This window comes from Dermochelys coriacea, chromosome 7 (genome assembly GCF_009764565.3).
Source record: "Dermochelys coriacea isolate rDerCor1 chromosome 7, rDerCor1.pri.v4, whole genome shotgun sequence".
In the NCBI taxonomy this organism is placed as follows: domain Eukaryota; kingdom Metazoa; phylum Chordata; order Testudines; family Dermochelyidae; genus Dermochelys; species Dermochelys coriacea.
This window is the reverse complement of record NC_050074.1, coordinates 123103615-123130326: the sequence shown is the minus strand read 5'-3', so window position 1 is coordinate 123130326 and position 26712 is coordinate 123103615. Positions and strand designations below refer to the sequence as shown.

General features: G+C 50.5%; 1 protein-coding gene across 2 annotated transcripts; it reads left to right on the top strand.

Moving 5' to 3' along the window:
- Nucleotides 1-444: 444 nt before the first annotated feature.
- SFXN2 (sideroflexin 2) lies at nt 445-26253 on the top strand. Of its 2 annotated transcripts, XM_043518743.1 has the most exons (13): nt 445-894; nt 9677-9849; nt 10468-10638; nt 15453-15551; nt 16715-16790; nt 17953-18038; nt 19821-19881; nt 20358-20424; nt 21214-21263; nt 22142-22191; nt 22772-22924; nt 24035-24082; nt 24649-26253. In XM_043518743.1, exons 1-13 carry the CDS (start codon nt 784-786, stop codon nt 24746-24748), a joined length of 1245 nt encoding a protein of 414 aa, XP_043374678.1. In that variant the 5' UTR covers nt 445-783; the 3' UTR covers nt 24749-26253. The 2 variants fall into 2 exon arrangements, with proteins under 2 accessions (XP_043374678.1, XP_043374680.1); XM_043518745.1 differs by lacking the exon at nt 22772-22924 and having other exon boundaries at nt 457-894.
- Nucleotides 26254-26712: the final 459 nt, after the last annotated feature.

Here is a 26712-nt window from a genome sequence, read left to right as displayed (position 1 = left end):
TGGATCAGGCCCCTGGTGAATGGAATACCCTGTGCATGTTGAGAGCATGATGCACATTCATAAAAGAAGCTTAATATTTATTCAGAGGTCAAGCACCGCACCAAGACCTGTAAGCTTGAGTCAGCTTGATGGACTGTTTTCTAACATTGCAAGGGCAAGTCACATTCCCCTGCACAATATGGGGTCCTTGGACTTTCTATGAAGTATTGAGTAATAATTAGTATCCTTTGTGGGCTTTAACTTGGGACAAACTGACAAGCAAAGGGATTATTTAATTTTCCAGTCTGTTTAATTTTTCCTTCCCTCCCCCGATATTTTCACCACCAGAACCAGCTCGGAAGCTGCACCTGTGTTTCAGGTGACTTCCCATCCCTCCCCAACAACGCCCAAGGAAGCTACATGATATTGGCAGGGCCAGTTGCTCAGCTCCTGCCTCCCTGCTCTAGTCACTGGACTGGACTGCTTTTGGATTTGCACACTGCCCAGCCTTTCATCCCTCTCCCTTGATTGCGTCTCTCTCCTGCCGTTGCTTTGGCCAGTTCCTGCTCACCACTCTCTGCCACTCAGAGGTGGCTGTACAGGGGTGGCTTTACAGGAGCTGTGAAGACGAGGTGGGAGACAACCTATAGGTGAGGTGCTCTGTAGCTGGCTGGCTGAATGGCAGCCACTGCAGGAGTGGAGCAAAGAGAATGTGGCTGGTAGCTGAAAAGGACTTTGTCTGTTTCCTGCTCCCCAACATCATCCCCAGCCAGTAGAGCATGGCAGCTGTCTCCTCCCCTTTTGATGCTACACCCCTTCCTTCCATTGAGACCTCTAGACCAGTCAGCAGTGTGTCCAGGACAGCTGCGCTGGGCAGCTGCTGAAGTAATTTATGCTGCAGCCCCCATAGCCACAGTGGGTGTTGATGGTCCCTTTAAAAATGCACCCATGTCGGCACGTGGTAAAATGAGTGCTGTCAAGTGCATTGGTCGGGTATGGGTTTGGCATGGGGCGTCCCCACCCCCAGTGACCACTGAAGTTAGCCAGGTTGCCATGTTTTGAGATCATCTGATAAATGGTAAGTTAGTTCCAGTGTGGCAGCGGGAATCCTATCAGTGACAATGGATCTATCCACAGGATTTTGGAATTAGTCAGCAACAGGACACATGCTTCCTGGGATGTCCGAAACTGGACTGCACAGTGCACTGCACACACCGATACTGCCCCAGCAAGGATGGAGAAGAGGAACCGAGAATCCTTTTCTCTCTCTCATTCCTGTGATTCCCTGAGGCCCTGCAGTATGACAGCTCTCCCAGGCGTGGTGTTAGGAACATCTGTTACTGGGAAGTAGTAGATTGTTAGATGCCAAACACCCATAGGTGTGGGTTCCATTGCATAGCTCAAAGGAGGGCTCAGACTAGACACAGCCTGTGTCAGAAATGGTTATGGAGAAATGTTCATTTAAAACATAACACTGCTCCATGGATGATCCCCAACGCTGCCACTGTCTGGCTATGTGACCTTTGTCTGTAAAATGGGGAGAGCAAAACTTGCTTCTCATTGTCGACTGCAGGGAGGCCTGCTGGTGGGAAAAGCTATGTTGGTGCCAAGTCTTAGCAGGCTATTTGTTTTGTAAAATCTGAGAGCAGATCACCTGTTCCTTTCGTGAGCCTTGTCCATCATTTCAAGGTTCAAGTGCTAATGTGTAGGGATCCCTTTAACATGCCATGAAACTCACAGCCAGTCGCAGTCAGTTACTGGCTACTTTAAAGCCAAGCAATAACTTAATTCTAAAATAAATGAGTATATGCCCAGGTGGCATCCTCAAGGTAAGAGCTAGCAGCTCGGATTGGGCTCAAGGTTAATCCGTTCTTAAACCTACGAGCTTGGGGTCCGTTGTGTTTAAGTTCTCCCATTCCTATCACTTCATCTTTGCCAGTAGAGAAGGTGGTACCGCGGGCTTAATTTGTCTTGTAACTGGTGATTATAAGGGGGCAGCAGAATCCTTCCAATCCAAAGGATCCTCGTATTGCTCCTCTTCTGAATTGGGCCATCAGGGTCACCCCCTTCCCCGAATATCAATACTTGGCTATTTCATATGGCTTTTCTCATCTTCAGAGCATTGCACAAACATCAATTCAACCTGGCAAGGCTGGTAAGTTTAATGATCCTCGTTAAGATGATGGGAAACAGTGAGGTACAGAAGGTTTAAGAGGGCCCATAAGTTTGTGTTGGAGTCTTAATATTAGAAAGAGAAATATTACCTGAAATTCTCATTGTAGGAGACTTTAACTTCCTGAGTATAGACTGGAGAGCAAATGCTTCTGACAGTTATTTCTGGATGTGATCGCTTGCAGATTTTTAGTTGGTAACTAAGGTTTTTTTATTTCAAAAGGGCAGATCTTGCAGGAATTAAGTGAAGTTAACTGACCTGAAAAGCTCAGGGATTTCAATGTGCGGGATGGGCTTGGAATTTTTAAGTCTTAAGATACAAATTCCACATTGTTTTTGCATCACAGCATGGGGGAGAAACTTGTGGAGAAGCTCTCCAGTTCTAGCTAGTTGAAGAACCAGCTCAGAAAGGATATTAGGACTAAACAGAGAGCCTACGAGAACAAGAGAAAGAGAGTGATCAGCAAACAAAAGCTCCATGTTGGTGTTGAAAGCGTAGGGAGAAAGTGGGACTTGCCCAAAGTAGTGAGACCTTGCAAATGACATTAAAACAAATAGTAAAAGATGCTTTGGCTATATAAATAAAAAGAGCAAGAAAAGAAGTGGGGTTGCCATGCAGTGATGATGGGGTAGAAATTAAGTGTACACTAGGTATGGTCCAAAAACAAATGAATATTTTGCCTCAGTTTTTAACAAGGCCGGGGATGGAGAACATGGGGTGACAGAGGCAGGATGACTAGTGTGAATGAGCATCTAGAGATGGAAATAACCACATCAGAGGTAGGAAGCAAAGCTCAAGGAGTTTAACGTGTTCTGGTTGGGGACCCAGATAATTGTCATTCCAGAACACTGAAAGAATGGATACTTGAAACTGGAAGTCCAGTAGCAAGGATTTTTAATACATCTATTAAATTGGGTGTGGTAGAATATGAATGGAGAATAGCAAACATAGTGTCTATATTAGTCTGACCTCAGCAGTAGGCAAGGCTTTGGAACAAATTTTGAAGGAACAAAAAATTAACAACATAGAGGTCAATGGAAAATGCAATGAAATGCAACACAGGTTTACCAAAAATAGTGCCTGATGAACCTGATTCTTTGAATAAGGTAAATGATTATTTTAGATGGGGAAATTCAGTAGATCTAATCTATTTGGATGTCAATGAACCATTTGATACAATGCCACAGGAAATTATTAGTTAAACTGGACAAGATGAGGATTAGTACAAAATTGTAAAATGGGTAAAGAAATCACTGAAGGGGAGATGGCAATAGGCGGTGCTGAAGGACTGTTGGGCTGGAGGGAGGTTCCTAGTGGAGTTCCTCAAGGTTCGTTCTTTGATCTAATCTTTAATATTTTCATTCATGACCCGTGTATGGAAAGTAGTAGTGAGCTAGTGAAATCTACTGGAAACCCAAAATTGGGAGGCACCGTCACTACAGAGGAAGATTGGAATATTGTAGAGGAAGAACTGGATGATCTCGAAGACAGGAGTAATATTAAATGTTATCCCATTTCTAGTACAAAATGCAAGGTCATGCACTGAAGGTCTAATAACTTCTGCTATCAGCGGAGGGCTCTGCAGTTGAAAGTGACAGAAAGACCTGGGTGTATTCATTGATCAAAAGATGGCTACGAGCTACCATTGTGATGTGGCTGTGAAAAAGGCAAATGCGATCCTAGGAGGTATGCCCATAGCAATGGGAAAGTATTAATACCATTGCACTGGGCAGGCCTCAGCTGAAAAACCAATCCAATTCTGCTCACCCACATTCCAATTTAAATTCCTCTTTTTTTGAACAGGTCCAGATCCAGGAGGTTCATTCCAGGCCTATGTCACTATGATTAGAACTCTGGTGTTCCTAGCTCCTAGGCCAGTATTGCAAAGATTGCTGGCTCTCTATAATACAACAATGAGAATACTTGGCATTTATCAGCCAACAAGCTCAGAAGTTGCCCATCTTGCAGATTTTTCTTTAGAACTTCTGTCTTCTTGCGGGGTGTGATAACAACAAACCTACTGAGTCCATTAACCAAGCTGAAGGATCTTGTAGGCTCTACAGGCCAAATAATTCCGTATCCAGGGAAGTTATAAAGTCCATCAGGAATGGAGGAAGTTTGCAGTATTTACATAAGAACTTAAGAATGGCCATGCTGGGTCAGACCAAAGGTCCATCCAGCCCAGTATCCTGTCTACTGACAGTGGCCAATGCCAGGTGCCCCAGAGGGAATGAACCTAACAGGTAATGATCTAGTGATCTCTTTTGCCATCCATCTCCACCCTCTGACAAATGGAGGCTAGGGACACCATTCCTTACCCATCCTGGATAATAGCCATTAATGGACTTAACCTCCATGTGAATTTATCCAGTTCTCTTTTAAACCCTGATATAGTCTTAGCCTTCACAACCTCCTCAGGCAAGGAGTTCCTCAGGTTGACTGTGTGCTGAGTGAAGAAGAACATCCTTTTATTTGTTTTAAACCTGCTACCCATTAATTTCATTTGGTGGCCCCTAGTTCTTATATTATGGGAAGAAGTAAATAACTTTTCCTTATTCACTTTCTCCGCACCACTCATTTTATAGTCCTCTATCATATCCCTCCTTAGTCTCCTCTTTTCCAAACTGAAAAGTTCTAGCCTCTTGAATCTCTCCTCATATGGGACCCGTTCCAAACCCCTAAGCATTTTAGTTGCCCTGAACCTTGTCTAATGCCAGTAATCTCTTCTGAGATGAGGGGACCACATCTGTATGCAGTATTCAAGATGTGGGCGTACCATGGATTTATATAAGGGCAATAAGATGTTCTCCGTCTTATTCTCTATCCCTTTTTAAATGGTTCCTAACATCCAGTTTGCTTTTTTGACTGCCGCTGCACACTGCATGGATGTCTTCAGAGAACTATCCACGATGACTCCAAGATCTTTCTCCTGATTAGCTGTAGCTAAATTAGCCCCCATCATATTGGGGGAAAAAATAACCCCAACTATACATACAATGTGCATTACTTTACATTTATCCACCTTAAATTTCATTTGCCATTTTGTTGCCCGCTCACTTAGTTTTGTGAGATCTTTCTTGAAGTTCTTCTGTCTGCTTTGGTCTTAACTATCTCGAGCAGTTTAGTATCATCTGCGAACTTTGCCACCTCGCTGTTTATAAATGGAGTGCACCACTGGGCTAAAAGTCTCTGGCATAGGCCTGGGATCAAAGAAGTTACGAGCTCTGTTAGCACAGACTGCAAATTGCCCAAGCAAAATACCTTCAGCTATCTCCTTTCCCTTTAAAAACACAGGGAAGTTCATTGGGGGGGGGGGAAAAGTGGTCTTGACCCAACACTAAACTTACAGTATCAAGTGCTCAGAAGGCCTGTGCTATACAGGGGGTCAGATTAGATGGTCACAATGGTCCCTTCTGCCCTTGGGAATCTATGAAAAAAGATGACTAGGAATGCCAGGTTACGGCTTCTTCCTCAATGTTGCTGAAATTCAGTGTCTTAGCTTCCGGTGTTCTTTGTTAAATATAAAACTTAGTATATTGCTTGCTTGTTAAATTCCCTAGCGAAATGAGCAGGATGTGCAATGTGCCAAAGATAATGTCCTAAGAGCAGCATTAACTTCTCCTGAAGTTTGAAAGTCTTTGATTAATTAGATAGTGTCCATGAAGGATGTGGAATGTGGACAGACCTATTTAAATGAAGGCTAAGCGTTATCAACCTTAATATTGCAGCTGTGCTAAGTAGGGTTGGGGAGAGTGGTGCATCTGATGGCGCGATGTAAGGAAATAGTGTGTTGGTAAAGGCTGCGCTATGAATTCACTCTCCTGCTGGGTAGCTAGGTGGCTCTGTTCCTGGCAGCAGGACAGAAATCTGTCTTTAAGGCAGAATGTATTTTTCAGGTGAACTTCCAGAGGGATCCAATCCAGAATTCCAGCGGCTTTGGACTTCTCCAGGAGTTTATCAGTGGGGTTTTTTAAAAAAATAAATAAATCCCAAATAAAGTGCTAGTGGGCAAAGCATCTGAAACCTCCACTATCCTGCAACATCAGAGCTTGGCTGACATTGGGCCAGGTTGGCACAGGGGAACGGTTATAGGGCAAGGACCTCTTCTCATTGTAGGTTGCTGGTTCAGTTCCAGTCCAGATGGGAAGGCAAAGGTCATGATGACTGTGTGGTAGCCTCCATGCAATGAGCTATGGGATCCTAGTACAGTTCCTAGGGAGCAGGTGTCAGTTGTAACACTCCTCTCCCCCCCCCCCCCGCCCGTCAGAGTTGGAAGGTCAGAGCAGAGAGGGCTGGGATTGAGGAGCCCAGACACTGAGCCTGGCAATGTTGCCAGCCCCACATAGCAGAAAGTCACCAGACAGATCTTGAAAAGTCACTAGATGTAGCTGTTGAAGCACTCAAAAGGAGTTAAAAATGGCACTAAAAATTTCCAGAGTATTCAACAGAGAAATATATACACAATTACAGTGTGTGTGTGTGTGTGTGTGTGTGTGTGTGTGTGTGCACGCGCGTGTGCACGCCCAGGTGAGTATAGTCACAAAATCATTCACAAGCAGCTCAATAGTGTTGTAAAAATCCATTCCATGCTCTTCTTACTACATTCTGGTTGACACCAAGTCAATATTATATCTCCATTGAGCATGTCCTTGGAAGGTATCACATTGCAGGGCTTCTTGGGCTGAGATCACTGTAATCTGCAGGGGAGGAAAAGAAGTTTGTGGAGGCTAATTAAATACTTTGCTAAAGCCAGGGGCACTTTGCAGAGAGCAGCATATTAGCCAGAGCTTGTTTTTAGCCACGTGTGTTCTTTCTCGCTGCTCCACAGTAGGTAACACACCCTGTGATGCAGGGGAAGATGGCTAATGAAGCTGGCAGAGCGGGGGGGAGGTAGGTTAGCCAGCCACAGGTGGAAGGTGGGGTGGGAGGAGAGAGGGCCATGTGCCCCAATGGAGTGGGGGCACCGGGCCTCCGGGGAGGAAGCCTTTACTATAGGATCAAAGGTGGAGCTAGCTTGATTTTTGGTTCCCGTTTACTTCTTCCCCTGGGGTTAATTGCCCAGCTGTTTTCAGAAATTGAACCCTGGAAGCAGGGGGAAGGGGTCCAGCTAGCGGATTTTTATTTTTAAATCTACTTTCTTGGCTCCCTGCAGGGCCAAGCTCAGGTCGGACAAATGCCCTCTTCCCCCTGGCTCTGGGCTGCCCCTTTCACTAACCTGTCTGTTCAAATCCAGGCTGGCAAGAAAGTGGGGCTCAGCTGAAATTAACCAATCCCAGCCGCCCTGGGCTGCAGTGGGATGAGGATATTTTGCAGGTTTAGATATGCCCAGTGCTTAATTTGTGATGAAAGAGGGGCCAGGGCTCAGCTACCCTCAGTCTCAGCAAGCTCCAGCACAAATTAAGCATTGCCAAATGTGTCTGATAGATAGGAAGGATGCTCTGCATTGAGGCTAATGAATATTTTCCCTTCTTAATCTGGTGTGTTTCATTTATAAAACAATGCCATGTTATCACAACTATGGGGGGTTTTGTTTTTGTTGTGCTTTTAATTGCAGCAATTTGATCCAGAGGGGAAGAGGAAGATTTACAAACCCCCACTGTACAGACTTTGCTGTTTGCCTAATTGAGAGTCCAATTTCCACCCATTTGAGGGGGCCTGGCTGCAAGGGAAGAACCTCCCCTGGCTCTGATTAAATGTTCTCCCCCTCTCTGAGCCTATTCAGCAAAGGGCTTAAGGTTTGTACATGAGCCAGTGGGCCTCTGCTCATTGGGAAGAGTGCTCTGTACGCTGCAGCCCAGGTCGGTGAATTTCAGCCGAGCCCCACTTTCTTGCTGGCCTGGATTTGAGCCAACAGGTTAGTGAAAGGGGGAGCCCAGAGCCAGGGGAAAGAGGGCATTCGCCTGACCTGAGCTCGGCCCTGCAGGGAGCCAAGAAAGTAGGTTAAAAACAAAAATCCACTAGCTGGACCCCTTCCCCCTGCTTCCAGGGTTCAATTTCTGAAAACAGCTGGGCAGCTAACCCCAGGCCAAGCCAGAGGAAGAAGTAAAGGGGAACTGAAATCGAGTTATCTCCACCTTTGATCCTGTAGTAAGGGCTTCCTCCCTGGAGGCATGGTGCCCCTTGCCCCATTGGGGCACATAGCCCTGTCTCCTCCCACCCCACCTTCCATCCGTGCGGCTCTCCTAGCTGGCTAACCTGCCTCCCAAACACAGCCTGCTTTATTAGCCGTCTTCCCCTGCATCACAGGCTGTGCTGCCTACTATGGAGCGGTGAGAAAGAACATTTGGGTAAAAACAAGCCCTGGCTAATGTGCTGCTCTCTCCAAAGCGCCCCTGGCTTTAGCAAAGTATTTAGTTAGCCTCCACGAACGTCTTTTTCTCGCCTGCAGATTATATTGATTTCAGCCCAAGCAGCCCTGGAATGCAATTCCTTCCAAGGACGTGCTCAGTTGAGACACAATGACGTTGACATGGTGTCCAACAGAAGGTAGTAAGAAGAGCATGGAATTAATTTTATTAATGCTATCAAGCTGCTTGTGAATGATTTTGTGACCATACATATTGGTGACTTCTTTCTCTGAATGTCACCATAATTGGCAGTAAAAGTCGCTAAATTTGTCACTGGTCACTGATACTTATTTTCTAGCTAGGGAAACAAAAAAGTCCCTAAATCTGGTGACAAAGTAGCTAAATTGGCAACTAACTTAAGCTGCCGTTTTGATTGTGGTTTGGGTGAGGTACACCTGGCTCGTTCATTTCACATGAGCCCCTGAACAGCTGTTGGCTGGATAAAAGCTTCAGGTTGCTGCCAGTCTGGGACTGACTAAGACTGCCCTGAGGATGTAAGCCACCATCTTATGCCCATGTCATGCGTCACTGTCCCCTCTGACCTCTTCAGGCCGCTGGGATACCTGAGCTGATGTTATGGTGTAGAAAACTAGACTGCATAATTATCTGTATTGTGGTGGCACCCAGAAACCTCCAGCCCACTGTGCTTAGTAGGTGCTATGCAGATACACGGGACAGAGACCATCCCTGCCTTGAGGAGCTGATGCCCTAAGAAGATGGTTTAGAGGTAGAAATGTTTCTTGGCATCCCGTTCTCCCCCAGTGGTATCACGTGCGCTCTGCATGCCCAAGGCTAAATAAGGGATGTCCGGCAATGAGCATGTGAGCTCATGCACCTCTCCAAGAATGAAGCTGGCTTCTGAATGGCTAGCGGCTTCAGTGATGTTTGAGCCAGAACCAGGTGGTGGTCAGGCCCTGCACCACTATCTTTGCTTAGAAAGGCAGTTTGAGCTAGTGGATTGAGCAACTCCTGAGGCCTACTCCTAACTCTCACTCACTGGGTTTTCTTCCTGGCCCTGGGAAGAAGGATCTTCTCCATCAAATGGCCTGATGAGCAATTGCGGGAGAAGTGCTGACTGTGAAGGCTGATTACATGGCAATACTCTGGTACAGGAACCTTGGGGAGGTTAGGGGAAGGTTTCCTCTTAAAAGTTCTCCCCTTTCTCTTTCCCCTCCAGATCCCTGCTAAAACGATGATCAGGCTGACCAATTTTAGCATTGATGCCCCGCGCTGGGACCAGAACACTTTTGTGGGGCGCCTAAAACATTTCTTCAACATCACAGACCCGCGGACGGTGCTGGTGTCAGAACATGAGCTGGACAGGGCTAAGGCGCTGGTGGAAAGCTGCAGGTAAATGGCCAGGCGGCCACTGGATCTGAATGAAGGTAGAAGGCTGTTTGCAGGCTGCCTTTGCTGTATGTGAGGGGTAAACCTCTGTGGTGAGGAAAGCTTCCCTCTCTGTTCAGCAGTGGCATCTTCATCACAAGGGCATGACATAGCATGTACTTGAGCGGACAGTACATTTGGTCCAGCAGAGAGCAGTTAGCCACCCCACACCAGCCAGTAGATTGCATGTGCTCAGCCCCAGGGGTTGGGATCAGGGGGGCATCTCACATTGCTCAGCAGAGTCTTTGGCTTCTTAAGGATCTGCACCAACAGGCCCCATAAGGAGTTCTCATGCAGCCCTTCCGGGTAGGTAAGGTGGTGATGGTATCTGGGCATCCTAAAGGTGGTGGGGCTGGAGTGCAGGGATACTGAGGCGGTTATGGAGAATATGGATGCTCCCTTTTCAGCGCATATACCCCAAACATCCTTGCCCTTAGATGAGCCGTGCTCACCTAAGCCCATTCTATAGGCACTCTGTAGGTATGGCAGTATGTGAAGGCTGGCGATTGGCAGGAGTCTGATACTAGGTGGGGATGGTGAGCTGACAAACTCCCAGGATGTTGCTCTTTCTGCTACCTGCAGGGCTGGGCTGGTACCCCCGGGAACCAGCCAGGAACAGCTGTTCTACGCCAAGAAGCTCTACGACTCTGCATTCCACCCAGACTCTGGCGAGAAGATGAACCTGATTGGGAGGATGTCATTTCAGGTGCCCGGGGGAATGGCCATCACTGGCTTCATGCTGCAGTTTTACAGGTCAGGGGCTGCAGGGGAGCAGCAAGAGCTCCTTTCCCAGTCCCCCTTTAAAGCTGTCCTTGTTAGGCTAAGCAGGGAATTGACTGCAGTGAGTTGCAGGAAGCCATGTCAGACCGGATGGATTAGCTCCCTCCTGGTGACAAAGGGCAGGGGGACAGACTCAGCAGCACCATGGATTCTAATATCAATCCCACCAGCATGGATGCCATGGTAATGGGCATGGCATAAACACCTAGCTAGAAGAGAGATGCAAGGGCTGGGCCTGCGATGTGACAAACGTGAAAAGAAACCTGATCTTCTATCTCTAAGCCTTTCTGACCACTCAGTGCAGCATCCTCCTGGACTATTAACATGACTGGGACCTTCAAACCATGTGGGCAAGGTAATTTCCTCAGGGTGTCCAGTCCCGTCCCGTCCCGTCCCATGTTTGATCTGACCCCTGTCCTGAAACACTGGTGATCTTCATGCAGGGAAACGAATGGGCCAACTCTTCATAGGCTGCTAGAATGTTGTTTACAGGTTGTATTCCTTGCACTATGTGCCTGCCCTCAACCTTGGGGCTAGCCTCTCAGTCCTCCTCTCCTCTCCTCTCCATATAGTTGTCACCTGATCTAGAGACTGTGTATTAATTATATGGATTACTTAAGAATTCCTTATCAGCCCTCCCGAGATCAAGCCCAGTAGTACTAAAATTACCATTCAGTTGGGAACCCCAATGTGCGCGGTTGCAACACTCACTCTTGGGAAATACCTTCTGTATTTCTACTAGTTGCAAACACTCCATCCCAGTGCAGTGGATGGAGTTAATACAGAATGGGTGTCTGAGCATCTGTTTACTCCCACCATCCTTTGCAGAAAGACTTAGTGTTCGTCCTCCTCACCATCAACGTCACCAGTGGTCGCCATCCTGGCATCTCCCACGCATTATGTCTCCCCAAGGTGTACAGGCCGGCACACAACTTTTATAATGTGTTATGCTGACGCCGTTGTGCTTAATGCATCTTCAGGAGGGCTTTCTTTGTATTTCCTTGCCCTACTAATGTGGGGGTGCCCTTCTCCCATAGGTTTCAGAGTAGCAGCCGTGTTAGTCTGTATTCGCAAAAAGAAAAGGAGTACTTGTGGCACCTTAGAGACTAACAAATTTATTAGAGCATAAGCTTTCGTGAGCTACAGCTCACTTCATCGGATGCATTTGGTGGAAAAAACAGAGGAGAGATTTATATACACACACACACACACAGAGAACATGAAACAATGGGTTTATCATACACACTGTAAGGAGAGTGATCACTTAAGATAAGCCATCACCAACAGCAGGGGGGGGGGAAAGATTGACAGATTGACAGAGCCAGAAGAGTACCCAGAAGTCACCTACTACAGGACAGGCCCAACAAAGAAAACAACAGAACGCCACTAGCCATCACCTTCAGCCCCCAACTAAAACCCCTCCAACGCATCATCAAGGATCTACAACCTATCCTGAAGGACGAGCCATCGCTCTCTCAGATCTTGGGAGACAGACCAGTCCTTGCTTACAGACAGCCCCCCAATCTGAAGCAAATACTCACCAGCAACCACACACCACACAACAGAACCACTAACCCAGGAACCTATCCTTGCAACAAAGCCCGTTGCCAACTCTGTCCACATATCTATTCAGGGGATACCATCATAGGGCCTAATCACATCAGCCACACTATCAGAGGCTCGTTCACCTGCGCATCTACCAATGTGATATATGCCATCATGTGCCAGCAATGCCCCTCTGCCATGTACATTGGCCAAACTGGACAGTCTCTACGTAAAAGAATGAATGGACACAAATCAGACGTCAAGAATTATAACATTCAAAAACCAGTTGGAGAACACTTCAATCTCTCTGGTCACTCGATCACAGACCTAAGAGTGGCTATACTTCAACAAAAAAGCTTCAAAAACAGACTCCAACGAGAGACTGCTGAATTGGAATTAATTTGCAAACTGGATACAATTAACTTAGGCTTGAATAGAGACTGGGAATGGATGAGTCATTACACAAAGTAAAACTATTTCCCCATGGTATTTCTCCCTCCCACCCCACCCCCCACTGTTCCTCTGATATTCTTGTTAACTGCTGGAATTAGCCTACCTGCTTGTCACCATGAAAGGTTTTCCTCCTTCCCCCCCCTGCTGTTGGTGATGGCTTATCTTAAGTGATCACTCTCCTTACAGTGTGTATGATAAACCCATTGTTTCATGTTCTCTGTGTGTGTGTGTATATAAATCTCTCCTCTGTTTTTTCCACCAAATGCATCCGATGAAGTGAGCTGTAGCTCACGAAAGCTTATGCTCTAATAAATTTGTTAGTCTCTAAGGTGCCACAAGTACTGCTTCTCCCATAGGTTACCCGTTCATTTATTTCAAGCTTATTAGTGTAGATGCCAATTAGTTATCATGACATTCTTGGGATCAGACAGCCCTCTGTGGTGTCATATATCTTATGATCTAGGCCTATTCCTAGTTAACTGATTATGCTAAGTCTTTGGGGCTGTATGCCTTGTTTAGCTAAGCTATTTTCTTACAGGACTGAGGCCTGCAAGATTGTTACTTCACTGCATTAACTTAGGCCTATGCCTGAATACCTGCATCGATAGCTATGCAGTCCAGGCTTGTGCCAAACCCCCACAGCTTCCTCCTCCGCCATGTCTTGAAATTCCAGCCCTTCCACCCAGCCACAGGAGCTTAAACATGGTCACCATAGAAACCCTGAGCTCGTGGAGGAAACGTGTCCTTGCTCTCAGGATACAGCAAGTGAAATTACTTGTCACCATTTCTGCTAATTCATCTTTATTGGGGGGGGGGGGTTGTTGGTTTCAAAAGGGAGGGAAAGGTAAACTGGTCAATTTCACTGTCCTGCCTTCTGATCAGTTTTGCTGTCAGGTTCCAGCAGGACATGGCTGGGTTGGAGTCTGCAACCTGGCAGGGAAATGCTAAAACCCAGCACAAAGACACCTTTTTTTAAAAAAGGCCTGCTAACATTTCTGTTTCATTAGATTTAAATCCTTCCTCTCTGCATCAGCCTCTAATACATCCAAGTAATTGGGCAAAAAATGAGCCCTTTGCCCAATTGAAACCTCATCTGTCCTTTGCTTCACTCGCATGTTTTTCTTCTTTATCTTATTAACCGATTCTGCTGTTGATTAAAAACCCTTTAATTATTAACCCAAATAATTATTAACCCAAAGCCAGTCCTGGGCTCTCTCTGCTCTCTTTTTTTTTTTTTTTTTTTTTTTTTTTTAACTTGCCTCTCCTGGTTCCTTTGTATCCTCTGAAATCTCGGATCCCACCTCTCCCAACAAGTCCCACTGTTGAAGAGACAGTTCCTAATCTGTATCACAATGTTTTCTTTCTCACTCTCGGAAAAACCTCTCCTGCTCTGGTGTGTGAGTGGAATTAAAAGGTGCCCCCATGTTTACCTTCCTCTGTGTCCCTCCTATGCCGTTCGAGGAGAATGCTCTCTAAGGACTGATCCTGGCCTGACTCCAGATGATGGACCAAAGCTGGGATTTTTTCCAGCTCTAGTGTAGAGTCAGATGCTGGCGGGTTGGTTTGCTGTCCTCTGAGAGGAGCCTGACAAGACCCCCTCACTAGCAGGGGGAGGAGCAAAAAGGCATTTAGCTCCGCCTCTTTTCTAAACTCATTGGCTACCTGGATTGCGAATGCCTAGGAAGTGACCAATCGGATTAATGAAGGTGGAGTCTCCCTTTGCCTGAGCAATAAACTGTTTGGCTCAGGATACTCTCAGCCATTATCTTTATCCCCTTCCTGGCCTTTAAAGGGCTGAGCTTCCTGTCCCCAACTGGTCTGTGAAAGATCCTCTCATCTCTATCCCCCTCTGCCCACAGATCTCCTAGGTGCTTTTCAGACAGTGAAGTCACGCTGGCAAACTGAGTGAGACAAGGAATGAATCCCCTCTGCCCCCATTTGACAGATGGGTAAATTGAGATGCAGGGAGGGGGAAGCCTGAGGAGTGCCCATGAGTAGCTGGCGGAGCTGGGGATCTTTGCCAGGATCCTTAGTCCCACCCACAAGCTGTCACCACAGACTGTCCTTCCCTTCAGAGGGGTAGGGACATGCCAGGCTGTGGAGCAGAACTCAGCCAGGTTGATGTGGTACCTGGTGGAGTGAGTGGCCGGGGGAGGAGCCCACCACAGCCCCGCCCCTGGGCTCAGCACAGCTCGGCAGGAATGAACAAATCCCCAGGAGCCCTCCCTGCCTAGCTGAGAGCCCAGGCCTACTGCTTGGCCACCTTGCTGCTCTAGTAGGAGGCAACATGGCACTGTGGAGTGGTAACCAGGACTCCTGGGTTCATTTTCCAGTGGGACCGCAGACAGGTAGCTGTGCCTCGGTTTCCTTCTTGGCAAAATAGGGATGATGTTTGCACGCGCACACACACGCTCTCTCTCTCTCACTCTTTCTTTCTCAAGCCCTCTCGGGGCAGGTGGGGAGGGGTTGGGTGTGTGTTGTCTTGTGTCCCCCAAAGACTGTCCCCATCTGACTCCAGACTGGCAGTGCCTGCAGCTGCAGTGGGTCTGGGTGTCTTGTATGTATTGCCCCCAGTTTTTATCCTTCCTGAGCATCCCTGCCAATCCCTGACAGCAGGGCGGCTGGGGGGATGGGGCTACATTGCTGTTGCGAGAGGTGGACACCGACTGCAGCCTGCAGCAGTTCCCCAGCCCTGGGAAGGGGCTAGCTCAGCCTTGCGACTCCGGTGCTTTGGCAGGCGGTGGGAGGGCAGAACACATGGGTTGAGCTCTGGTGTCTCTCCCCGACAGGACGGTCCCGGCGGTGGTTTTCTGGCAATGGGTGAACCAATCGTTCAACGCCTTGGTGAACTACACCAACAGGAACGCGGCCTGCCCAATCTCGCTCACGTGAGTATCTGCCCCGTGCCTCCTGCTGCCATCCCAGGGCCTGCTGTGCTTTGCAACCAGGTATCCGCCCTGTCGCCAGGAGAGGAAATGCCCTGTTGAGAGCAATCCTGCCATTCCTCCCCGGGCACTGGGTGAGATGGGCTCCTGACTGGTCCGTGGCATCTCTAAGCTATCTCTGAATAGGCGGCGGCTGAGGGGCTGTGGCACTGGTGACTTGGCATAGCGCTGCTGCTGCCATGCCCAGGATCAACCCCGGGGCAGAGTCTAAAGGCACATGAGGCTGGAGGCTGCCTGGCTTAGATTTCTGGACCTGAGTCTTTTGACCTTACTGAAGAGCTGTCGCTCCCGTGGGCCCCTAGACGGACGCAGAGGTCCCCCTCCCCAGGCTCTGTGTTAGCAGAAGTTTGTCAGAGGTGACCAGCTGGGGAACGCTAGGCCCTGGGGCCTTCATCCCACCTGGGTAGCTATGCTGTGTTGCAGGAGAGGACCGGGAATTGCAGTCACCAAGGTCCGTTCCGCTCTGCGTGGACAGCAATCTACCCCGGTGTCCTTGGCCAACATGTCCTCTCTTTGCATCACAGAGCAGCATCATGTGCGCCAGATGGCTGCTGCCCTCTACCCCAGAGGTGGCTGCATGTCTTTGGAAAGTTACTAACTGCAGGAGCTGCCTAAATCTGCATGTGGAAAGGAGGAGAGTTTGGGAGTTAGATCCCAGCAAGAGCATGTAATGAGCCACCGGATTCAGCTCCTTAAGAAGAATATTCTGACCTCCCATAGAGGGTCAGAAAGCACGTTATCAACATCGAGACATAATATCAACCCATTTCACAGATTGGGAAACTGAGGCACGGGGAGATTATCTGAGCTGGGAACAGAACGCTGTTTCCTCACCTCACAGTCCTGTGCCTTACCCATAATGCCGCGCTTCCTGCGTTCTCTTCCCCCCAAGTGGAAACATTCCAAGGGTGTGAACTGCAGCCCTTTGGGAGCTCCATGTGGGACTTCCAGGATCCAGTCCTGAACCTGTCTGGGGGAGTGCTCAGGATGTTCCCCTCTTGCCCCCCAGCTTCTCCCAGGGGCCAGGCGCTTGTTCAGGCAACCTCTGGGAATTGCTGAGTTACGTGTTATCTCCCCCCCCCACCCCCCCGTAAATTACTGTCTAGGCAAATCGGAGTGGCTTACGTGTCTGCCACCAGCACAGCCCTGGCGACTGCAGTGGGACTCAACCTGTACACCAAGGTACCATGGGGGGGCTCTGCTGTGCATATGTGCGGGGAAAACACCGTGGAGTGGGGGTATCTGAGGAGGGCATGGGTGCAGTGGGGGAGGCTCTCTGCTTGCAAACAGGGGGACTTGCCTTCAAGGGCGCTGCTGGCTCCATTGCTTGTCAGATCCGCTTCTCCGATGGTGCCACTAAGACACAAGTCCCCGCCAGTGCCCGCTCAGCCGTGGCTCCCCCCCATCCTTTAGCGGAGTAGCTTTCCTGTGTACGGGGACACCACCGGTGTGTCAGGCAACTGAAGACTGTTGCAATTGAGCATAAGCCAGCCCCAGGTTGAATACAGAAGCAAACCTGCAGCTGCTCCACATTCTCCCCAAAGGCTTTCTGCAGGAGCGTCCGTTCCATGGACAAGCTGCTGACTCAACAGACCCTTTAAAGGTCCAGAGATTTGGCATTCAACCTACACAGCAGGGGACCTGGACTTTTCCTGTCCACTCCTTTCCCATACTAGGCCCTTCCTCCCTCCCATTTAATAACACGGCGGTCACGACCCTGATGCCTAGTTGTGATGCACACGCCCCAGTTCCTTGTCCGAAGCACCCTTGCAACTATGCCCTAGCATACAGCCACGCTGGGACCATCTCTGCCTCCCTGTGAAGATACCAGCAGGTTTCTGGTTAGGTCCTTGTGCCTAAACCCATATCATTAGGATCTGGCTCCCATGCTCCCTGCGAGGCTTTTGGTGCTGATCTTCCCAGCCCTGCTAATGTGTTCGGCAGTACTCCAGCATGAGCCCCAGGTGCAGCCGGACACAGATACCAGCTGGCCAGGCTGTTGTCGCACAGGGCAGTGGGTTGAATAAGGGAACTGGGTCTCAGGATTTTTTTCCGCCTTATTTAGTGGCTGATTTGGGTGAAAGGTGCAGGTTGGAGGGTTTGATTTGAAGGCCTGGCCCATGCGGCAGTGAGCAAGCTTTCCCTACACATCTGCTTCTGAGAGTCCGTCCTGCCCTCGGGGCTCAGTCCCCAAGAGTCATTTGCTCCTCCCTGCTGAGGGCGCCAGTTCTCGCACTGCATGTTGGGCTGCTGGCCCAGCAACTCCTCTCATCTAGGGGATGCTGAGAGCTGCTCCAGGACTGTTGTGATGGCCGTGCTCCCCTCCAGTCTCTTTCCTTCCTAGAGAGCCCCGCCCCTCATGGCACGCTGGGTCCCATTCGCAGCCGTAGCTGCCGCCAACTGTGTGAACATCCCCATGATGAGGCAACAGTAAGTCTGTCTCTGTTCTCCAGGGATGTGCTCCGGCCTGTGGCACCTTGTCAACAACCAGACAAGGATGGGGGATCTGGAACCACAGGCAGAGGTGACTTGTAATGAGGAGAGAGGCCATGTTAACCAGTGGTTGGAGCCTAGATCTGAGAGCCAGGACTCCTGCGCTCTGTTCTTGTCTGTCACTGGCTTGCTGTGAGGGCAGGTGGCTTCCCCTCTCTCAGCCTGTTTCCCCGCCGGTGTGATGGGGGTGATGGTACTGAGCTAGGTTGTTAATATTTGGACAGCTCTTGACACTGTACAAAGCTTGATGTACACGCTTGATATTCTTCCCAAAAGCCAGCACCTGCCTACGTGCCTGAGAGAGCTGCCCCCACGTTCTAAACTCTCAGCAGGACCAACAAAATTTCAGTGGCAAAACCCTCTTTTCCTCTGGAGGGTTTTTCAGTTGCCCTCCAGCATTTGGAGTGGCTGGTGGGCGCGGGGTATAGCAGAGCGGTCATCACCCTCCCGCAGTGTTCCTGTGAGATGGGTAGGTGCTATTTCCAGCAGCCTCCCAGAGGTGGCAGCATTGCACAAACCGTTCATTCCCCCCCCCCCCCCCCGCCTGTTTCACGGCCGGAGAAGGGCAGCCCTGGTGTTTAGCGATTAAAACGATTAAATCCTGCATCGGGATGATGGAGAGCCGGTTACCTGATCTCCCTGCCAGAGATTTAGTGGGACACATTTTCTGAATCGTGTATTAAAACACTGACGGGCGAGTCCTGCTAGCAGAGGTGGCAAATGCTTTATTTTGATTAATTTGGCAGCAGAGTGGTGGGCCAGGAGTGGATATAGACCAACACAAAGTGGTCTATATGGGTAGAAACAGGCCGGCGCCCTATAGGGGAAGAGTCACACGGAAGCACCAGGCGGCCGCTGTCTGAGGAAGAAGCCCGGAGTTGATGGGCCGGGAGTCTTAGTCACCATGGCAAAACTCTACTTCCTCTGAATGATCATAGATTCCAAGGCCAGGAGGGACCCCTGTGATCCACAAGTGTGACCTCCTGGGTAATGCAGGCCAGGGACCCTCCCCGAAATAATTCCTGTTTGAATTACGGTAGCACCTTTCAGTAGGGTGCAGGGAAGGGGCACCAGTTGTGCCAGACAAGCCGGGTGGGAGCTGTCCATGCCGTGCTCTGTTTAGCTGGGGTTGTTGCAGATAATGCCTGCCTGGAGTGCTGCTCCAGTCCAGGGAAACAGATGATAAATGAGGGAGCCACAGGTGATTTAGGGGAGGGCACATTGTAGCACCCAGGGACCCCAGGCATGGGCCGGGACCCCACTGTGGTACGTGCTGTACCAACACAGAATAAAAACACACTGCAATCCTTCCGCCCTCCTTATCGGCCCTTTTTCGCATGGTTCTCACCCACGTGGCAGAAGGTTTGAAAAGGGCCCAATTCTCCATCGCCACCCCGCCTTATCCCCACTCAGATCAGATGACTGCCCTTCCAGCTGGATAGCATTTTACAGCCACGATGCACTAGGCTGCATGATGACACCAGGGTCAAGGGCCAAAGCCTATACACCTCTGGGGAGCCAATTTTGGAGGTGCCTGCATGGCCTAGAGTTGGGGGGAGGGGAGGCTGTTGTGCTAAGCCAGGGGGGAGGGGAGGTGTGGACCGTTTGGCACTGTTGGTGGAAGGAGAGGAGGGCCCACCCTGTTTTCATGGGGGGTATGGACAGGGGTGACCCAGGAGGCTGGGTTTGAGGCACTCATGGTTCCCTGTCTGTGTTTAGGGAACTCATTAACGGGATCATGGTGACAGATGAGAAGGACTGTGAGCTGGGCCATTCCAGGGTACGTCGCGGAGCAGGGCGGGGCGGCTGTTACCGATGGATTCTGATGGCCTAGCTGCTTTGCTCGTGCGGCGCCGAGACGCCTGAAAACACGTTGAATCCTTTTTCAGGATCACGTCTCCACAGGAGCTGATGCTGCAGCTGGCGCGGGAAAGGGGGTGGTGTGCAGGGCCCGTGAGACAAACTGCAGAAAGGTCTGAGCTCCCAGCCTTGCCGACTTTCTGGTCCTAACTCTGCCATCGTAAGACCAATCTAGCCATGTTCGCTCACGTTCCCTGGGTGGGGGGGAGAGGGGGGCAGGCTGGGGATGGGACTGGAGTAGGTGACACAGATGCTTCAGACCTGGACACCCCCTCACCCCCAGCGACCCACGGAGGCGTTCGAACAGCGAGCGCAGACCGGCCCAGCTGGCTGCATTACTGCCCTATCAGATGTAGCCCTTGGAGGGACTTGGCTGACTGTTGTACTTGCTTTCAGGTCGCTGCGGCCAAGGGGATTACCCAGGTGGTGGTCTCCAGGATCGTCATGGCAGCACCTGGCATGGGTGAGCACCAGCGACAGCTCCCCTGCAATCTGCGGAGGAGACGTAGGAGGCAGCCAGCAAGCCCACCAGTGCAGGGGCTGGCAGGAGGCAGGGGAGGGATAAGACTAGGGCTGGGAGCCATTTGGGCGCAGAAAGGCTGGTACCTAGGATATGCCAATGAGTAGAACAGAAGGTTGGGAACTGTTGATGTCTGGGGCCTAGTCCTGGCTCCAACACCCAGACACGCTTTCTGACTCAGTTTCCCAATCTGTACAATGGCCAGCGTACCTGCCTCTAGGGGTGGTTTATTTTGTGTCTGCAGAGTGTGCCGAGACCCTCTGATGGAAGGCAATGTATAGACAGTCCAAATATTGCCTGTTTAGTCTAAAGGACAGTTCCCTTCCACTCCAACCCCTGGGGATTTCCCCCACCCTAGTTCTTTATCCTCCCCCCCCCCCACGCACCTTGACGGGCCCCATGACTCAGCCGCTGGATGGAAATCTTCCCCTGGTCTCGGTGCCCTTCTGGTACCTACTACCAGGGGGCTCTGCAGAGCAGTAGGAGATGCCCCCTTCCTTTCCCTGCCCTGGGCTCAGAGCAGGGGTGCTTGCTCCGTTCCCCAGTCAGAAGGCAGGCTGGGGCAGGGATGTTGGCCTTCCTGGGTGTAAGTGACTGGGAGTGGGAGAACCTCCCTTGACGGCTTTTTCCTTGTGGTTGGATCTCACCTTGCTTGGCCCCTGGCTCTTCAGTGAGCTTTGTTGGCAGAGAATGGAGTGGCTGGGCTGATAAAATCTCTCTCTTTCTGGCTAGTTCTTTTGCCGATTCTCATGGAGCGGCTGGAGAAGCTCCCCTTCATGAAGGTGGGTGGTTCAGGAGGCTCTGAATTCCTCCTCCATCATCCCCATCCAGTGGCATCCTGTCCACATCCATATCCAGCTCCCCCTTCCTGGTGGTCAGACCTCCCCATGGCCCTGTTGCCCCCTCTTTTCTCCCTTTTCCCCCTGGACCATCTGTAGGGGTTGGGTTCTCTCGCTTGTGCTCTTTCCTCAGTTTTCCCCCGCACCCCTGCTGGCCCTTGTCATAGAATCCTAGAATATCCAGGTTGGAAGGGACCTCAGGAGGTCATCTAGTCCAACCCCCAGGACGAATCCCCAACTAAATCATCCCAGCCAGGGCTTTGTCAAACCTGACCTTGAAAACCTCAAAGGAAGGAAGTTCCACCACCTCCCTAGGTAATGCATTCCAGTGCTTCACCACCCTCCTAATGAAAGTTTTTTCCTAACATCCAACCTAAACCTCCCCCACTGCAACTTGAGACCATTACTCCTCATTCTGTCATCTGCTACCACTGCAAACAGTCTAGATCCATCCCCTTTGGACCCCCTTTCAGGTAGTTGAAAGCCGCTATCAAATCCCCCCTCATCTTCACTTCTGCAGACTAAATAATCCCAGTTCCCTCTGCCTCTCCTCGTAAATCATGTGCTGCAGCCCTCTTATCATTTTGAGTAATGGGGGCCTACTGGAGCTCCAGATGACCCTAAGGGAGCCCCAGAAAGTATGTGGGTATACGGGATATGAACAAAGGATTTGCCAGACTAGATCTGGCCACAGATCCACCAAGCACGTTGAGCTCTTTGGGGGAAGGCTTCCTTCTCCCCAGGCTGGGTTGGACATTGGCTGTGATAACTTCAGGGATGACCTTCTGGGCTCACCTTCTCCTGGGCTGATTTCTTTGCAGAGAATTCAGGTCCTCCACGCACCTTTACAAGTGATGCTGGCCGGGGGCTTGTAAGTATCTTCCTTCCCGAATCACCACCTTTCCTCAGCTCCAGTCTTGCAGCTTCGGGTTCAGAAAAGAGTTGTCAAAAGAACCCAGTCAGTGTGCGGCCTTAACAGGAGCAGACAGCTGGCTCTTTCCAGGCAGGGACTCTGAAAATCTTTCTTTTCCCACCTTCTGTCAAGCTCAGAGTCCAGGACTTCCCTGCCACAGATAAGAACCTCAGTAATAATAATAAATCATTCGTGGATTCTCCCAGTGCTCCTTTGAGGCAGGTAATAATTATTACATCCCCATTTCAGAGCTGGTGAAACGGACACAAAGGTAGTGGGGGCAGGGTTTGCGACTTGCCTAGCACCACAAAGTGAGGCAGAACTAGACGATGGAACCCAGGAATCCTGATGCCATTCCCTGCTCTAACCACTTTCCTCTGTATCGCAAGCCCCTACATCTGGGGAGGAGAAGCTGCTCGCTCCTCTGGTGTAGGGTGCTTGTCCCATCCTTAATGGCAGCAGTGAAACCTGGCTGAGACACATGGGGGGGCTGTGCCCCACTTCACTCCAGCACAGCACGTGATGATGTCTAATGTAGACAGGCTCCTGCTGAATCCTTGGGTGACTGGTCTCCAGAAGTGGAGGAGAAAGAAGCATCAGGAGCAGACCAAGGATCTGCAATATACTGGGCCCTGCTGCCATGCTGTGGATCAGAGGAAGGGGAAAGGACCCAAGGAGAAGGTCCCCCTTGGTAAAGGTTGAACCCAGGGTCCCTGCTACACTGCAAAGGACCGTCCCCTCCCCAGTGGTATTCCCTCTCCTCTGTGTCTAAATCCCCTGGATCCAAGCAATGCTAACTGCTGTGGGCTCTCCTGAGCCCTGTCAGGGACCATCCCCCAGATTCCCATAGGCGCTTGCTCTCTGATCCTCCGAGCTGCCCCAGCTTCAGGCGAATCCAGGGGTTGCCAGTACTCTGGAGAATCAGGCCTGGAGCAGTTGTGACAGTCAGGAGTGGGAGCAGTCTGGCATTGGGACAGGGGGCCCAACAAGGGAGGTCCTGCCCTGCACCGGGGGTTGGGGGCCCAGGCTTCATCCTACTGAGCACATCCATCCCTCGGCTTCTCCAACCCCCACCGCTGCAGCATGGGAGTGTCTTGTGAAATCAGCCCTGGGTCTCCTGGAAAAAGAGAAGCATTATCCCCATTTTACAGCTGCGGGAGACTGAGGCATGAGACAGATTTGCCCAAGGTCACATAGGCTGGGCATCTGGGTGTGAGCTGGGAATTTAACCCCGATCTCTGGACTCACCGTTCAGCCACCTTGCTGGAGAGAGCTGCACGGAAAGAAGCTCCAGAGCGAGAAGCTGCTCTGCTGGGCTGAGTGTGGGTAGCCAGTTTGCTGGTGTTTGTATGAGAGTCCGGGGCAACGTGCTCACCTACACCTTGGTGTCAATCAGCTGCCTTGGACTTCATCAGCCTGGCTGGGAACTGAACCTTGGCCCCAGCACCAAAGTGACATTCACCAGAGCAATGCTCACGGTGCTCTATGAGGGTGCGTAGCTAGATCACTCCACCCAGCACCGAAATTAGGCAGCCACTGTGACCTGGCCACTTAGCTGGTGTGCCACAAGCCATGCTGGGGCCTTTGAAGAGAGGAAGTGGGGAGCGGAACAAGGATTCCCCAGGGCTAATGCCCCACCTCGTGGGAGCTTGAATGACCGCAATTGGTCCAGCTCTCGGCTTTGCACCCTCCAGGAGAGGTGACTCTTGCGGGGGCTGTCGGTGTCGCTGAGGGTTGGCTCTTGCTCCGAGAGTAGATGTTGAGTTGTCACTGGTAACGCTTGGTTTTCTCTGCCCTGCAGCCTCCTATTCATGGTGCCCGTTGCCTGCTCGCTGTTCCCACAGAAATGGTACCAGCCGCGCTGCTTCTCCCTGAGAACCCCTCTCCTGACCTATCCTCTGCATACCCCGGGGGGCGCAGGCATCTTCTGGAAAGGCTTTGCTGGAAAGGGAACTTGGTCATCTTGAGGGCTTGCAGCCAGTGCTGCCCTTCCAAAGCGTTTGACCTGTGCACAGATGCTAATCCCCACACTGAGCACTCTGTCCCGAGTGGGGAAGGGGGGAGATGAGTCCCCATTTCTGCCTCTTGTGCTGAAGTCAGGGCACAGGATGGGGCTGGATTCCCCAGGTCTTTGCGCTCTGCACCCTATGCTGGGATCAGGGTGTAGGATGGGGCTGGATTCCCCTGGTCTGTGCACTCTGCTGCCTGCCCTGAGGGCAGCTCATATTAGCTGGTGACTTGCTTCCATGGCCACTGTTAAGATCTGGCTGAGGAAGGTCTGCCTCCTGCCCAGCCCACCCCCCCCCCCCAGCCAGCTTGAGAGAAGGCCACTCCCAGACCAAGGACACTTCCAACAGGGTCCGGGAGAAGTGCAGAGCAAATCAAAGCCTGACTGTCCATCTCCTTTCCCTGCAGCTCTCTGGCGCTGTCTAGCCTGGAGCCGGAGCTCCGAGCCTGCATCCAGGCCACGCACGGGGACTGCGTGCCTTACGTCTATTTTAACAAGGGATTGTAAATCGAGCATCTCCCTCAGGAGCCGTCCACGGGCCTGCACCGCGCTCCGTAGGGCCGCCTGCAGCTGCAGAGCTGTAATCTGGAGATGGGCTCGGGACATACCAATCGGACCTGGATTCCCCCACCCTGGCTGCCAAAGGAGTTGGCGGGGGAGAGGCAGATCTAGAGGTGACTTCTGGCTCCTCTTTGGTTTAACCCTGTATCTTCTGCTCCCCCAACCAGATTTGGGGCCTGTCTCTGAGTGACTGACACCTGTGGGGGGCATTACATCTGTTGCACTGGTGTTGGCCCGCTAGTGGAAAGAGTCGGAAATGTGCCCTCTTCAGCAAAGCCGTCACTGGGCACCATAGGTCAACAGACCCCTGGGCCTTAGCAGCAGTTCCTCCTTGTCGCTGGCTAATCCAGGAAAGAGCACCTCCTGCTGCCTTAACTCCTCCCATTGGGTCTGACCCGCGGGAGGCTGGAACGACCTTGGCGTGCCAGGATCCTGTTCGCTTAGTTGTTGGACTGATGCCACCTGTTGCAAAGTGCCTGAGAACTGGTCTGATTGCTGTAGGTATCCCAGCCAGGTGCCCTGGTCCAAGCACATGGCTGAAGGCTCTTGCAGTCCTGTGCCCCTTTCTCTGTGACAGATTACTGCTCTGTTCCCCTGTTTAGACGGCTCCCTCCCCTGCCCTTGCTCCTCCTGCTTAGCAGGATGGGGGTAGCTGGGTACTATACACATGGTGCTATCTCTCTTCTGTTCAGGGAGGCAGGATGGGCTCTGCCATCCATGTTGCAGGTCATATACAGTACAATTGATGCCAACTTATGTCCTGCAGCTGTGAACTGAATTCTGCTCTCAGTTAAACAGGGGCCATTATTCCAGCTACACCCCAGATTAAGAAAGGTCAAAATTTGGCCCTGGTCTTTGTTCACCTGCCTTCAGAAGGCACCAGCCTCTTCTGACTAAATAACTAATTAATATGCAACCACATTTGATGTCTTAAACAGCCATGGCCTTTCCGTAAACATGTAGGGCTGGATTCTCGGCATTTGAGCAGTGCAAACAGACTGCACATGCAGATTGAGCACTTGCACGCACAAGGACCAGAATGTTTTGAAAACGTGTCCCTTACCTTCAAGTGTTTAGGTCCCAGATTTGTCTTGTTTTGCAGTCCATACAATGGAGTGTGAAATGGCCTGATGCTTTTATCCTCTCTTTTCCTTAAATCCACCATACCATTGCCTGTAATTGGAAGAACCAATGATCATCACTGTTTGTGTGGTCCTACTCAACACAAGCTACTCTTGGAGCTGTGCTGGCATCAGTGCAACTGGGGCACAGAGTGGGGACAAGGTGGGATCTCTGTCAATTTCAACCTCCTCTAACGTGAGGGAGGAAAAATTCAGGATTCACAAGAAACCTGTTGGGTAAGGAAATGTTAATTGTAAGCTTTCGACAGGGAGAAGTTGTTACAAACAATGGAGAGGGGGAGAAATAAAATCTGAGGATTTTTAAAACTCGCTGACTCTGCTGTTGTGTTTTATGTGGACACTTGCTTTAAAGAGCCTCCAAGGGATGTCTCTGTGTATTTGTGATGGCTGCTGACATTTTCAGCCTGAAGTGCCTTTTGATTTGGAGCATTTTGAGAACCTGAATGTTGGAAGTCCAAATTCTGCCCTCGCATGAGCATACAAGACTACTCCCTGCATGATTCTCAGGTTCCAATTTGATCCCTGCTAAGCCGATAGAATTACTGAATGGGTGACATTTTGATGGTGCTTCCCACCCAAAGCACTTTACTAATGGATATACAAAACCTATCCTTAGGTTTCACTTCACCCAGCACTGAAATGCAACCACCTCTGAGGTGGAACTTGACAGCTGTTTTGTAGCAAATAGCAGCCTTCTGTTTTAGGACAGGAACTGAAAAATAATGCCATATCAAAATGCATCAGCAGGGGCAATTTGGGGAGAGACGC